The sequence below is a fragment of the Cariama cristata genome, unplaced genomic scaffold (assembly GCF_000690535.1).
Source record: "Cariama cristata isolate BGI_N322 unplaced genomic scaffold, ASM69053v1 scaffold3649, whole genome shotgun sequence".
NCBI lineage: Eukaryota > Metazoa > Chordata > Aves > Cariamiformes > Cariamidae > Cariama > Cariama cristata.
Genome location: NW_009636182.1, coordinates 3,819 through 18,777, shown reverse-complemented (window position 1 = coordinate 18,777; position 14,959 = coordinate 3,819). Strand labels below are relative to the sequence as shown.

General features: G+C 48.0%; 1 protein-coding gene across 2 annotated transcripts in view; it reads right to left on the bottom strand.

The window, feature by feature from the left end:
* Nucleotides 1-14,579, bottom strand: part of LOC104167526 (gamma-aminobutyric acid receptor subunit beta-4) — a 25,688-nt gene extending 11,109 nt beyond the window's left edge. For both annotated transcript variants that reach the window (XM_009707815.1, XM_009707816.1), the window contains exons 1-2: nucleotides 14,356-14,579; nucleotides 1,223-1,305 (exon numbers count right to left, since the gene is read on the bottom strand). In XM_009707815.1, the coding sequence (XP_009706117.1) occupies nucleotides 1,223-1,305; nucleotides 14,356-14,561 (289 nt within the window). In that variant the 5' untranslated portion in view covers nucleotides 14,562-14,579. The remainder of the gene's footprint in view (nucleotides 1-1,222; nucleotides 1,306-14,355) is intronic.
* Nucleotides 14,580-14,959: the final 380 nt, after the last annotated feature.

The following is a 14,959-nucleotide window of genomic DNA, read 5'->3' as shown; positions in this document are numbered from 1 at the left end:
TTTTGGGATGGAGGGATGGGATCAACAGGTAGTGCCAGCACTGGCTTATCTTCTGCAGGTAAGTGCCCTGAGATGCTGTGGGGAAGGAAACCCCAGCTGCCTGCTGCTGCTTTATAAATCCAGCACCCCTGCACCACAAAAGGGCTATTTTGGTGGTTCGGTTTGCGGTTGTGGTTTTTTTTTTTAATATACTTTGGTTTTTAACCCAGCCATAAAAGGACTGTTATTCCAGAGTTGTGTGGACATGGAAGCAAACAAAATGGAGCCCTGCAGATTTCGAATGTGCAAGTGTGCAAAAGACAAAAGCTCTGAGGACAGAAACAATTGAATCTCTTCATCTCTGCGTGGATCTTAGAAATATTGTAAGGAAACGTAGCTTCAACTAACAAATTGGCTTGACATGTCCCATTAAGAACAAAATTGCAACATGGAGAACTGTGGATAATTCTCTGCCTTCTGTTTTCTTGGTTGTACCGTAAACTGTTCTCAAAACGTTAAGGAGTGCCAGAAATCACATGTCATTAGTGCCTCCAGCAGGACCTAATTTACATCCCATTACCCGCCACGCCAAGCACTGCAATGGCAGTGCATCCCAAGCAACCCTAGTGGCAAGCGGGAAGGGGGCTTCCAAGCGCAGGCAGGGCTGGTAAGGTGGCATGGTGTCTCCTGACTATGGATGGTGTGGGACCTCGTTTATGAAAAAAGCAATTCTCTGATAATCACCACTGAAGCTGCATCATCATTACTATGAGACCTGCCACTCTGGACCACTCCTGTGGGGACACTGCGGTGCATTTTTTATGGGGGAGAACTGGAACTCTTCCGTGCAGACGGGAGAGGCTTTCCATAGGAGTCAACGGAAGATCCAGGTGGGGAGGGACTGTGGGAGGGCTTGGGTTCCACCTCTCCTGCAGAACTCGGTCTGCCACAAGCAACGGCAGGCTCCCAGGGCTTTCTTAGGGTTAAGGGAGGCTTTCACAACCCTCCTGAGGGTGAGAGTGATTTTAATGCCCAGGCTGCTACTAGAACTCCGTTTTCCTGGGCATTTTACCCATGAGGTCCCCTCAGGATGGAATTTGGATGAGGGAGCCTGGTCCTGCCCTAGGGGACATCCTCCAGGAGGGGTGGCCCGTAACACCCCTAGGAGGCATCCCATAAGTGGGAAGCTGCAGCTGGGCCTGGTGGCACGGTGTGGCGGAGGGTGGGCAGGAGGCATACGCACAGCTCTCGATCTCCAGCGTGCAGTTCTGCTGGTCCAGGGGGTACCTCCGCAGGTCCATCATGCAAGCAGCCGTGGTGGTGATCCTAAAAGGGGAAGGGAGAAAAAAAGTCAGTTGTGTGGTTTTTTTCTTACAAAAAAAAATAAAATGGAGAAATGAAAGGCAGACGTGAAAGTCAGGCAGCATTTGGGGCCGCTGTTTCCCTGGAAACCAGGGAGATCCGTGGTGGGAGGTATGCAGGACGAGGAGGGGGGCTGAATGCAGCTCACCCTCAACTGCATGGCTTAAACCCTTCGTGACTCACATCAACAAGGCAGTATCTCTATTAACGGGGTGGGGAGGGATTTGTGTTCCTCCTCTCTCTCCCTTGAGAGAGACAAAGAAACCAGGAGTAGGCAGAGCTACAGGCAGGGGGGGGAAGAGGAGAGTCAGTTTGTGAGAGGGAGAGAGCTGACACATGTCCGTAAAACAGAAGATGTACTGATTAAATTGCCCAGCAATGACCTATGGAGAAGAACAGCTGACCACATTATCACCTCCCCTTTCCTCCTGAGTTGCCCCAATGACCCTACTTGCTGCCCGCCTCCCCCTTCCCCATGCCCCCTCCATCGCACCCACTTTGGCACTCCCAAATCCAAAAGCCCCGACCTCACCAACAGGGCCCTCCCGCTCCTGCAGGCTCACAGCTCCGGTAACAGAGTCACTCTCGCGCAGCTGATTGCATGATCAAGATTCATGAAAGACACATGGAGGTGCATGTGCATTCTCCCAAAAAATAAATATGGGGAGAGAATGAGGGTCAGCATTTCTTTGGGAATGTCAGAGCACAGGGTCGGGGCAGAGCAGCACGATGCCTGTGGTGCGGTTCACATGAGGGTGCAAGGAGGGTTTGTGTGTGTTACATGTTGTACGTGAAGGAGCATCGCTTTCTGGGATGGGGAATTTCAGGGTGGGATAGATGAGGGAAGAGGGCATGAAGCAGGGACAGGGTAAATCAACAGCTAACTCACCAGACTGGCAACACTGCCCTGCAGTTAACAGGCTGCCCCTATATCTCAAATATATTTGTCCCCTCATCCTTTAATGCAGTTTTCTTCCAGTGCAACGTATGTGTGCAGAGTGCTGAAGAGGGGGCAGACATTGGTGCATTCCCCCCCTTCTTTTTTTTTCAATTAACCATCTGGAAGGCATTAATCAAGCTACACATTTTTTACTGTGTAGGCATAACCAGTGAACTGTTAACGAGAAAGCTTTATCTTCTGAGCCCTGTGGCCTGGGAGAGAGAAAAGAGAGGAAAAAAAAGAAAAAGAAGAAAGCAGAGAGGATGAGATGGCGAACTAGCAAAAAAGAAGGGGAAAAAAAAAAAAGAAAGAAAAAGAGACCAGAAAAGGGGAGAGAATGGGTGAAGCTGGACAGAAAATTGGAAGGGGGGGAGGAAAGGGCAGGGGGGGCAAGCACCCACAGGAGAGGGCTGCCCCAGTGGGGGTATCGGGGCAGGGGCTGTAGCATGGCAAGCGTGCAGCCCCCGCAGAGCTGCTGGCTCTTTAAGAAATCTCGTGTGCTAAATTTATCTCTCTGCTGTCTGTGAAGACTGTTTGTAGGAGATGAAGCCTTGAGGAGAGCCTTTGCCACTGCCTGCCGTGCTATAAATAGATCCGAAGAGACGGAGGGAATTTATATATATCCTCACTGGGTCTAGAAACAACATTGCAACTGCCCTTTCTCTGAGCAGGGGGCCCAAGTGAGCTCTTAACCCTTTTATCTCTAATGCGGTTGGGGTGGTGGAGAAAGCTCCGAGTGGGAGAAGTATAACAGGACAGGAGCCACTTAAAAAAATGATCACCATGTCTTTGGGATTGCATATATTGCTTTTACAGCCTCCCAGTTTGGCATCTCTAGGAGGGCTGCTAAAAATGCGGTGCCTCTCCCACCCTAATTCTCCTGGACCAGGGTAGCTGGGCACAAGAGACCACGGTGGAGGAGCAGATGTGAAGCACACCTGGGGGAAGCTGCACCTTGCCAGGAAAGCCCAAAGTGGCAGGTGCAGAGTCCATCCTGGCCAGGCACTGAGACCAGAGTGTCATACATGAGTATGACTCATCCCCCTATGCCGCACACAGCATATACTGTATATATTATACTGCACCCGTGGGAAATAGCAGTTACAAATGCATTTTCCTGTTTTCCCTAAAGTGTGAGATGCAAAAATGTATTAAATTAAAATTTTCCACCCCATTTGTGGGACTCTGTGGGCTAAAACTTTTCCACATTGTCCATCCTAAAATTGCAGCCTGGCTGCCTAACTTGACCACACAAAGGATATCCAGGGGAAGCCTTTTCTGGTTCAAGAGGGACCCTCTCGTCTCTCGACAGGATTTGCTTATCACCTGCAGTGCTGGTTGGAAATGCAGAGCACGACACAGTGAGCTATGGCCACCACACTCCATGCGCCAAATCCTGTTCACACCAACAGCTGGCATAAATCCAGAGCCACTCCAATGATTTTTGCAAGATCAGAACAATTTATATCAGCAGAGATTTACATTCAGGGCAGAATTTAGCCTTGTTGATTCAAAAAGAAGAGAACCTCAGGACAGGTAGGACAGAATGGAGAAAAACAAGTTTAAGAGGGCATCTGTCCCCAAAAGCCAGATAATTTCTCTTTCCTTCTGACTTAAGGGTGGGTGTATCCACACCATATAGCTCAGCATTCTCCAGAGGTACGCCAGGTGGCTACAGGTCCCAAACTCCTGGTGATCTGCCCATGGAACACTGCTCGTGCAGGTGCGAATTGGGATGATGTAGAGTGAAGGGTTTGTTCTATTTTCAGAGCAGAGGTAGGGCAGCTGCACGCAGCTGTCCTGGGCTGTAGCCACCTGCTTATCTGGAGCATTTCAGCTGCGGTGCTGTGCCCATGGTCAGCTGTGCCTGGCAAGCCCAGGGACGCCGGCACTGCAGGACCACCTGAATGTGGAGCTCCTGCAGCATGACAAGATGCGAGGGGCAGCTGGCATGGGGCACCAGGTTCAGGTCAGGTCCTGCCTCCAGGCTTCCTAAACCCTAATAAATCATCCCTATTTGGGATAAAGCAGTGATATCCCAGAGAGGAAGAGGGTATTTAATTCTTTAGACTTCAGATCTCAAAAAATATCCTGGATATCAACTTCCTTTTGCCATACCCTGCTTGAAGTCCATGGGTGACCCACATCATCACAACCCTGGCATTGTTTTTTTTTAACACAGCACCTGTTGGTGAAATATCCACCTGTGTCCTCTATGACTGATTCAATATTCACTTGCTCCTAGAGAGGCCAACAAGATATTTCTTTAGCTCCGTTGGTGGCTGTGTACTATGGGCAGGTGGGACTCATAAACAGATGAGAGGCTCCACTCACATCTCATAGCCACAGGGGAATGGGAGCAAAACTGGGGCACCTCAGCAACCTTGTGAGGTCACACCACTTGCTGTCTCTGGTCCAGAAGGCCACAGGACCAACCTCTGCCTCATGCCTCGATTGCCTTGATATGCTCTGAGCTGTTGTGTGAAGAGATGTGTTTGTTTGGCATGTAGAAGACAGCATGGGGAGGACTGGATGGAGAGACAGATGGAGGATTGACACTAAGGAGCTCCTGGGTGTCTCAACAGGGTTAACAGGCAATACAGGTGGAAGGAAACTATAAGGTGGAAAAATGAGGAAAGAATCAAAGAGGAATGACAGCATGAGCACTGATGGAGGAGGCAGGAATAGGGGTGAGAAACAGGAGAGCAGACAGTGCAGGACAGAAGGCCACCAGGGTGAGGGAACAGAGGAGAGGGATCAGGGGAAACAAGAAGTAAAGCAGCCTGGAGAAGGACAGTTGGAGAAGAATGAGAGGTTAAAATACAGAAAGCAGAGGAGGAGTGGATACTCACTCTGTGAGAATGGAGATGAGGAGACAGAGAACAAACCATCACCCTGTAAACATCTCTAGACAGAGCACGTTGCCTCCAGGAGACACGACCAAAGTGAAAGGGAGCAGGGAGTGCGGGGGCTGGAGGGAACACCGGGGAAGGATGCCACCTTCCCCATGGCGTTAGCAAGAGGCGCTGGCGCCCAGCCAGGCTGAGTCTTCTCCCTCCTCCTCCTCCGCTCCCGTTTCTCTACCCACCTCCCTCCCCTTTTAAATTCAAAAATTTGTGTGGTGTGAAATTTTATCTGCTTTGATGGCGATTCACAGAGACACTGCCCATCAGAGGGGAGAGGCTTGCCTGCGCTTTGCATGATGCGCTCAATGAAGCAGTCCTGTTTCCTCCAGCTGCTGAGCCCAGACACCACCACCCTCCATCTCCAGCTCCCCTTTCCTCCTTCAACCTCTGCCCGCCCCATGGGCCTCTGGGTGAGCCCTGTCATGTGTCACAACCTTTACACCTCCTTCCCCACATAAAAGACATTCATGCCCTTGCCCTAATCATTTCTCCTAAGGTCTGTAGGCAGCCGTGCTATTAACCAGCCAAGTCCTCACTGACGTGCTACTCCGCTGCCCAGCTGGCAGATGGACATAGTTCATCTGGGGGGAGACAGGGCCGCTAAAGAAACCACCATACATTTTTTTAAAAAAAGGGAAAAATGGACATGCATTCATGAGTTGTCGAGCAGCTCTGGCAGGCTGTGGGCTGATGGAGATTCCCCTTCTCTGCCAGCACCCAGTGGATCCAAGCAGAAGCCAAAGTAGCGTGGACACCTTGCTCTGCAGAGGATCCTTCAACCCCGGGAGAGGCAGAGACCATCTCTAGAAAAGCAGCCACAAAAGCTCTGCCCACTTGAAGCTTGTATTGACAAAGCAGATGCTGACACAGGAAAGGTAATGCAACCTCGCCCTGCTGTCCCTCTGCCACTGCCTGCTCTGCAAGCTGAACTGGCAGAAGCAGAGGACTGTCCCACCACAGCTGCAGCTCAAAAGGGAATGCTTAAGTTTCTGCAAACCATCAGTCCTCCATGAATATTGCAGTTCTCTGACATGACCATCGCTAGCCATTTCATTCCTTCTCTGATCCCTTTCATTGCTGTTTACTAATTAATGGCAGCTCCTGTCTTATTTAGAATGATTATGTAAGTTCACAGGCATAGAGCAGCATAGAGCTCCAAGCTGCCAGTAAAACCTGTCGTGGTTGAATGTCTTCTTTCCATCTCCTCCTTATGCTTTTGCTGGCTTCCTCCAAGGTAGCTGCTCTTTCAGCTCTGGCCCAAGTCAGATCTCCCTCTACTGAACTTCAGCTCTGAAGGGCCTCAGTCAGCCATTCATGCTCTAGATCATCTCCAGTGTGTTGGGAGAATCAAATTCACCAGCTACAAGTGCAAGGGGCAGAAAATGACTTCCCCAAAATACTTTCTGATTTCAAAAGCAGCAGGTCTAGATTTTCTAAGGAGGACTGGACGGGAGAGAGGGGAACACTATTATCCTTGAGGGGTTCCTAAAGCAAGTGGGGTCCCTTTCCCCTTAAGCTCATCCTTACAAAATAAACTAGTGCACTGTTTGCATCATAACTGTGTCTATACCAGCAAACTAAACGTGCCTGGCACTGGTTTCTTGGGCCAATGTCAATTGGTACGGAACAGCCTTTGTCTACACTTAACACATTCCTACCCTTCAGAAAAAGAGTCTGACCACATGTAATACGTCTATTGAGAATGGTCACCAGCCTCTGCTGTGCTCTAACTGGGAAATGCCCAAGAGACTATTCATGGACACAGATCAAACCCAGGAAACAAATTGACTATGTGGGTCACTGATGTTCAGTGCCCAGGAATGTTCCCTGATACCTTTGACTTCAAAAGGATGCTGCCTAAAATTCAGTACAGAGAAGAATAGGAGGAGTATAACACAAATACCCCCACCATGGCCTTCCTAATTCAAGGCAAGACAGAGCCAGCAGTTCAGGAGTTATGGATTAAATGTCATTACGCAGGGACTAACACAAACACCCTCACAGCAAAAGATAAACCTTTTTATAAGTTGCTACTTGCAACTTTTTGGATTTCAGATCTCCTGAGAAACTGAAGATATTCCTGTCCCCCCGGGATACAGACTCCAAAGCTCACAACAGTTTGCAGCAATAAGGAGAACGGAAGGAAGCAGCTCGAGTTTCACAGGACTTGTACAAGCTTGCCCCACGGGGCAAGTTAGACTCCTAAGGGAATTCTGGTGACTAAGAGGAGAAAGAGAGATGCAAAGTTAATGTTTTACTGAACATGGTAAAAAAACAAATTGAATTTTTACTCTGTAAATTCTCAACGTCAGTCTTAAAAACACGTTGGCAAATGTCACATTCTGCCTGGGAGTAAGCACAAACTTCGAAGGGCCTGGAGGGATTTATAAACCCATAGTGAATTTTGCCATTCTTTTAACACGGTCCAATCTTTGCAAACTCCGGGAGGTCATGTTAGAACCAAGAGCAAGGCAAGGATAGGGAACATTTTCCTCTTGTGTCTTTTTTCCTAAAACTGACTCCATAAGCCTTGGCACAACCCTGCTAAGGTCACTCTGATTCCAAAAGCATCTGTGCTTGCATAGACATCCTTTGATAAATAACAGTGTGCACTGCACCCAGATAGGGAAGAAAAAAACCAAACCCTCTTCTAAACTAGCACTTAGGGTACCAGTCATCTAAATCAAACATTTTTCTACCCTGGGAGAGTACAAAGCAGAGTTGCCTTGGCTGTAAGGTTTTGCTTTCCTGCCTCTTTATTCCAAATGCGCTGTGCATCTGGCAAGTTGTCTACTGGATCGGGGGACAAGAGAGACCCAAGTGGAACATGTTTAAAAACAGATTCATTTTCTATGGTTGCTTCAGACAAGTGACCTGCACTTAACAGAGCAGGAGGTCTCTTCCTTCAACAGCATCAGGCTGGGATGAAGTTGAATTAATAAAACAGTAACCCATGACTTAAACCTGTGGGATTTGGCAAAGAATAGACAGGGTCCAGGGATGGGCTCAGACTGGTGGCCGGGATAGGATAAGCAGGAAGACTAAGAGGTGCTGCCAGAGTGAGCCAGGGGTTCAGGACACTCAAGCCGTTTCAGTGATCTGTGCAGAGACAATGGGAATCAGCTGTTTGTGGATAGTCCTTGACCTCTATTTTTGCTAATAAACAAGTCAGACTTCTAGGAGATGTAGCACAGGCAGAAATTCCAGCCAGGCCCTGATGATGCTTGCCTCTGTTCTTGCAACATTAAGGATGGAGAAGCAGCTCTGGCTTGCTGCTTTAGTGAGTTCCAATTTCTTCCACAGCTTCTAAGATTATTCTGAAATTCTGTATTATTAAAAATCCTTCCAGTGTTTCCAGCTAACTCACTCATCCCAATCCTAGGAGGCAAAAAAGCAGAAGGGGAACTGTCCTTAACCTCAACTGGGGAGCCGAGCTCCTAATTAAATTCTCACTTCTCCTCACCCACCTAACAAACTCTTCTCCCACCCTCACATCTTTGTGCTACGGAGCTGGCCCAAAGCAGAGCTCCATGGTGGGAGCAGTTACAAGGCTGTAGGACTAGCTGCAAGGGGCCTGATGGATGGGCATAAGCCCAACTCTTTGCATTCAAGCTGCCAAAGGAGAGATTTCTGTCGCCTTTATCTAACCTGTGGAGGGAGCAGGCAGAGCTACTAGAGACAGAGTAGAGCCTGAATCATCTCTCACATTTCCAGAGAAACCTCTCTCAGAGAAGGAAGGGGAAGAAAAATTGCTAATTTCTTCCCTTCTGGCCTGTGAGATGGGAGAAGAAAATTGCTCAGTGGTCTCAGTACAGAAAAAACTCCTCAGTCTTATCCCATTAGGCCATCTTCTCTGCAGAAAATCAAATAACACCCATGGAGAGAACAAGGACATGGCTGCAAACAGCAGGCTTCAAGTGAGACAGGAGCAAGAGAAACCTTTCTCCCAGTTGGAGAACCCAATAACCCTAGGCTGGGACCTGGAGAATGTAATATAGACAAAGCTGAGTCCGGATCAAGAGGCAGGTTGGAGATCAGAGCTACGAAGATATACCCAAGATGAGCTCTAGCAGAAGCCTCGGCCTTGGAGAGCAGACAGGGCAGCCCTGGAGGCACTGCGCACCAGGGTGGCATGGGAGACTGACAGCGTACCTGGTGTTGGATGAGCGAGTGGGTGGGATGCTTGACATATGTCTGTTAACCTGTGTTGCTTCCCTATCTAAGGTGAGCTAGAAGTGGTGGTCTAGCTGCTGCCTTGCCCAGGAACAAGGTCTGGTCCACAAGTGGGTCAGCAGTAGCTTGCTGCAATGCGTGGGCTGATGTTCCCCAGGAGCCGCTGCCTCGCAGGGAGCAGCTGACTGACGGGAACTTGCCCCGTGAAAAGCAGAAATTAAGTGCCACCAAAGCAGATACACCCAGCTTCTCTCAGTTTAAAACTGCAAATTTTGAAGCATGACAGTTCTTTCCCCCTTACTTTAAGCACTGAACAGGTATTTACACTGATGAGGATAGCAGGGCCCTGCTTCTCCAGGAGATCCCCACTATGCCTTGGCACCTTTGCACACATCCAAACCGCCTCATCTCTAAAACACACCTCGTTGCTGTAACTATCATGGACAGGAATAAAAAAACCCCCACAACACACAGGCACACGCTCCCCACCACCACTGCCACCTTCGCAGGAGGAGATTTCTCATTCTCTCTGCATAGGACTTAGTCTCTGTCATTAAATTCCTCTGCAGTTTTTCAGTTGCTCGGTTTACATTGCCTGGGCTCCTCGCCAGCCAGGCATTGCATCTCACTTGCTGTCCACCCGTCTTCGCGCCTGCTTCCCGGCATCCCAGCCCGCCAGCTCCGCCTGAAAGCTCAGGAATGCAGTCTGGGCTCTCCAAAGCACCTGTTTTGCTGGAATCTGGTTTTGTCCCTAATCAGAATGATATCAAATAGCTTCAAGATTTCCCTGAAGGATATTTTAAAGCTGATTTCAAATATGATGGCAAATTACCATATGAGAATTTCAGCATTGTCACAGTTGTTTCTATTTTTAGGTATCTGAAAACAGATAGCAAAATACTGATGCCGTCAGCATTTGACATGTCAACATGTTTCACTACCAAATGGATGCTACATGGTCTAGAAAAGGAAAAAAACCTCAGACTGTAATGTATAGCTTGTATGTGTGACAATGTAAAGCTTATTGAATATTGTGGTAGGGTGGACTAGACAGTCTCTGGAGGTCCAGAGAAAGCCTTTGATGATTCTCTGTGTTATTCAGACGTCAGTAGCGGTAGTAAAGCAGCTTGAAATAGTGAAGGAAATATTGACATAAGTGAAAAATTCTCTACATAAAATTAGGAGTGAAACATCACCATTCTCTGAAAAGCTTTTTCTTAAATGAAAAATTTCTCCCTAATTTTTTGTTTAAAATTTGATGAAACCCATGCAACTTCTGACAAAAAGCCGTTAGGAGGAAAAATATATTGAATTCAGCCAGTGCCATCCAGCTCTTCCTCACTATTTTATCCACCTCCCTCCACTTCCCAATAGCTGATTGCTTTGTCTTTGTGGGTAGCTCCTTTAAGCCTCCCTTCACATTGCAGACTTTCGACATCATTTCAGCACTTTCCTGCTGGGTGCCACAGGTGACCAGCTCTCCTGTGCTTCACAAGCACTTTTAATTCCTGCAAGATGTTTGGGGGCCAGGTGAGTTCAGGCACCAACATGCCAGAGGTTAAAAAAAAACCTCCTAAAAACCCTGTCAGCACTGCTGGTTTGCATCCCCCCATCCCACTTCGTGTTTGCAGAGGTAAGAGTGTCCTCTGAGGTGGATCTTGGCTCCAGGACCCTATTTGGCCTTCTGGGATTTATACCATCTGCTAACTCTCTGGGGAAGGGGGTAGGGAACACCAGTTCTGACTCCAGCCCCACAGCAGCCCAGTATCACCACCCCAGCACAGCCCACTACTGTTTATGCATTCCTTTTGTTGGAGATCTGGCAACCAGCTTTTAATCCAAGCCCAGTGGGAATTAATTTTGGAGTAAGTTTTTGTATTGACCGCTTTCCTAAGATGTAGCTATATTACACCTGCTGCACTTCCTTCATCCATTAATTTGCTAATTCTACCAAAACCAAGCATATGTTTTTCTGACACACAGCTTTGACAATGGAGCAAAGCAGAGGAATAAAGGGCTTCTTTTACTCATGCAAACAAGTTATATCTGAAGCTTGATCTTGTTCTCACTGAAGTCAGAAACAAAATACCCATTGACTTCCATGTGTGCTAACTTAGACCTTGGAGTCTGATTCAGCACTTGAGCCTGATCCTACCAGTTGCTTGAACACTTGCTGAAGGGGGCAGGGGGCTGCCAGGGTGTCATCCTCCCCGGTCTCTGACATCAGAGACTGCTGGAAAGAAAAATGACTGTTGTGCCACAAATAGCATGATTGAGTCACTTTGCTACAGGATCAGCTCAAAGGAGGGGGAAGTGACTGGCGAGAGGGTAGAAGGAGAAGGAGCAGAGCTGTGGTAGCTCACTTGAGGAAAAACAAACAGGCAAACAAACAAAAAGAAACAGAAATTGCCTCCTTTGGTCTTCTTACATCATGGCAACTCCATTTTATGAATCCTTCCGAAAAACGCAGGAAAAGACACCAACAGGCTCCAAAATACAGGGAGGATCTGCACTTTTCTTCCTGTTTGCAGGACAAGCATGGGTGCAATTTTACAAAGATAAAGGGAACACAGGTTTGTGTTCAAATTTCAAAGACTGTCTTCTTACTTGCTTACACCTGCTGTGCATGTGGCTATGTATTTTTAAATAGGATCACAGTTATTTGCACCTGCACAACTGGACCTAGTACTGTGTTGTCAGCAAAACCGCAGCTGCAAGAGTCAGTACAGAAAGCAGTCCTAAAGAAATCATTGTCTGTGCCACTATGAACAAAGCTAGAGGGACTTCAAGCATTCAGGGCACCTGGCTTGTCCCCCAAAACCCCAGTGCTTTCAGAATAGTAAAAGTCAGCCACCCTGACCTAAGGTACAGTTTGGGAACAGGAGGTGCAGTTGCTCAGTGCTGCAGTTTTGCAATCGTCATTTTCTCCAGGGGCAAGAGAGCAGCTTCCAGGAAAACCAGCCAAAAGTTAAAACAACACAGGCAGCTCTTACTATGGCCCTGGAAATAACAGGGGCAAACAGCTGTAATTTTCTTTCTTTTGGCCTGAATGCAATTTTCCTCATCTCATCCATTTACCCAGGGGATGTGAGGGAGCTGAGCTCCCTTCCCCATGCTTCTGGGCCCCGGGGAAGGGAAGGGACAGCGGAGGAGGTGCCTGCACAGTGTCCCAGCCCCAGCCAGCTTGGGTGCAAACCCTCCAAGGACTTCCATTGCCTGTCACCTGTGCTGCAGGTTTCACACTGCTCATTATTTGAGCTGACTAAATGGCAGCTGATCAAAATATACTAGCATTTCTTCTGCTGCTCTGCAGGTGTGTGCAAAGATTTCCCATCGGCCTGGGGGAGGCAGCTCTATGCTCAGGTGGGCTGGCTCGGCAGCAAAGAGCAGCCTGAGTTTAACTTTGCTCTTTGCCCCCTCCTTCCCAACAAGCTTAATTTATGCTCCTACCTACCCCAAGTCAAAGCATCTTCCTGCCTAGCCTTCACTCTTGTTTTAACACAGTGAGGACATTTGGGTAGTCAGCTGTGGGAAGGTTGCAGTCTGTCTGGTAGGTCAGTAAAGCTGGCTCAGGGCTCCCTGGCAGTATCAGCCAAACAACATCACCGTCCCAAGGTAGAGAGGCAAAAGTACATGTCTTGGGAAGGGAGAAGCAGAACTGGGACAGAGTCACAAAGTTGGGCTTGTTGCATCTTTTGCTGTCTCTGAGCCTGGAGCAAGAGCCATCCACTAACCGGAAGGAAAAAAATCGTACATACCCCATGTACTGCAGCCTGTCCCTCAGCACCAGCAGCAACTGCTGCTCTTTTGGCTTCCCAGGGCTCTGCCACAGGGGAAGCACAAGGCACAGCTACGTTGCTGCCCTGGCAGGGATGATGCCCTGAGCAGCCTCCTACTTCACTAGGATGTTTCCTGCTCCTGGGGAACATCAGCAGCCCTGCCCTCCCCTCCCCAAAACAGCCTTGCTATTTAAAGAGGAGGAAAAAAATCATAACAAGTCAGACTTTGCCACAAAACATGAAGCAGCAGAGGAGCTGATACTGTAAATGGGAAGGGTGGGTGTACCTGCTTTGAAGGAGAAAGGTCTTTCCTCCCCCTTTGCTGCACTGGGATGTAGCCCAGAGCTGCTATTGCAGCAATCATTTGTGACTGTGGAGGCAGGTCTAAAAACCCAGCTATGACTTTTGGTAGTCGAAAAGGAAAAAAAAATAGGAGAAAAGCTCAAAGCAGACAAATGCACAGTTGGGAAAATCATTGCCTAGATTTCAGCTAGAGCATCCAAAACCTGCACTCTTACCTATAGCTGCAAACTCCCCTTCTAGTCCTCTGCCCCCTCCGTTTAACTGTTTAACCTACCCTGGCATCTCCATATATCCAGATATTACAGTAAGGCCAACCTTCGCCACCTCCATTGCACACAAGCACAGCACTTTCAAAGGCTGTGCATTTGCCTACATCAATTTATTCCAGACAACACAAAAAGCCTCCTCACTGAGGACCATTCCCCGACTAGATATCAACTTTCAAGCCTCAATCTTCAGAATTGCTTTGGTAAAGAGACTTTTTTTAATGCTACGAAGACATGTCTCCTATCTCATACCAAAAAATTACTGAAGTGATTTGACTTAAATGCCTTAGATATGAGGGTAACGAAGTCTCATCTCCATAGGCCAAACTTGCAGAAAATTATAAGCAACTGAAAATGAGTGTTTCAAATTGAAGTGTTATGCAACATGAATGACAGTGACCTGAAATGCTCAGAGCAGACAATTCCGATCTCCAACATTTGTCTATAGCAGCACAGGAAACTTTGGAGGCCTGAAGGAAACAACCATTTCCAGCATCAAGAAAGAACAGATACTTAAAGCTGTGCAACACTTGAGTATCTTTTGGGCTTTTGGGTTCTTGCCTTACCAGAATATCTTTGGAAACAGTGGAAGTTTAGATGAGACATCATTCTCAAACACAACCAACAAAGGTTCCCCTCAGACTTACCTCAGGCCATACAGGACAGTCCCATCAGGATGGAGTCGAATCATGCGATTCTTCACCGTCACCCCATGCAGAAAGGACTTTTTGTCATTCAGGAAATAGGTGTCAGGCAGCCACAACTGGTCAGCCACCCGATTGTCCAGGGTGAGGTTGAGAGGAAGGTCATTATATGCCAGGCGTTTGTCCCGCCAGCTCTGCTGGAAGTACATGGTGATGGTGTAGTCCTGGGAGAGAAACAAGCAAATGTCAGCCTGGCTCCAGAGTAGGATGTAACTTGGTCACTTCACTACTGCCCCTGCCGAGACCTTTGGTGGGTCTCCATATTCCTTGGCACCCAAAAGTTTGTGTCCACACCTCCACCAGTTGGGGGGACTGTGCTTTGTCCTGGGAAAATGGAAACAAGCCTGAGCTTTGTAGGGGACAAAACAACATTACATGACTCCAGTCAAAACTGTCCCACTCACGTTGTCCCAGCTGCAACTTAGAGTCTGGCTGCAAAACTAGTAGTAGTTAGGACCATGATAGCACTAAAGGATGTCAACCAACAGTAGGCTACACCATGCCAAAGACTTCAAGGACTGATCTCCCAATTAAATCACATAAAGAT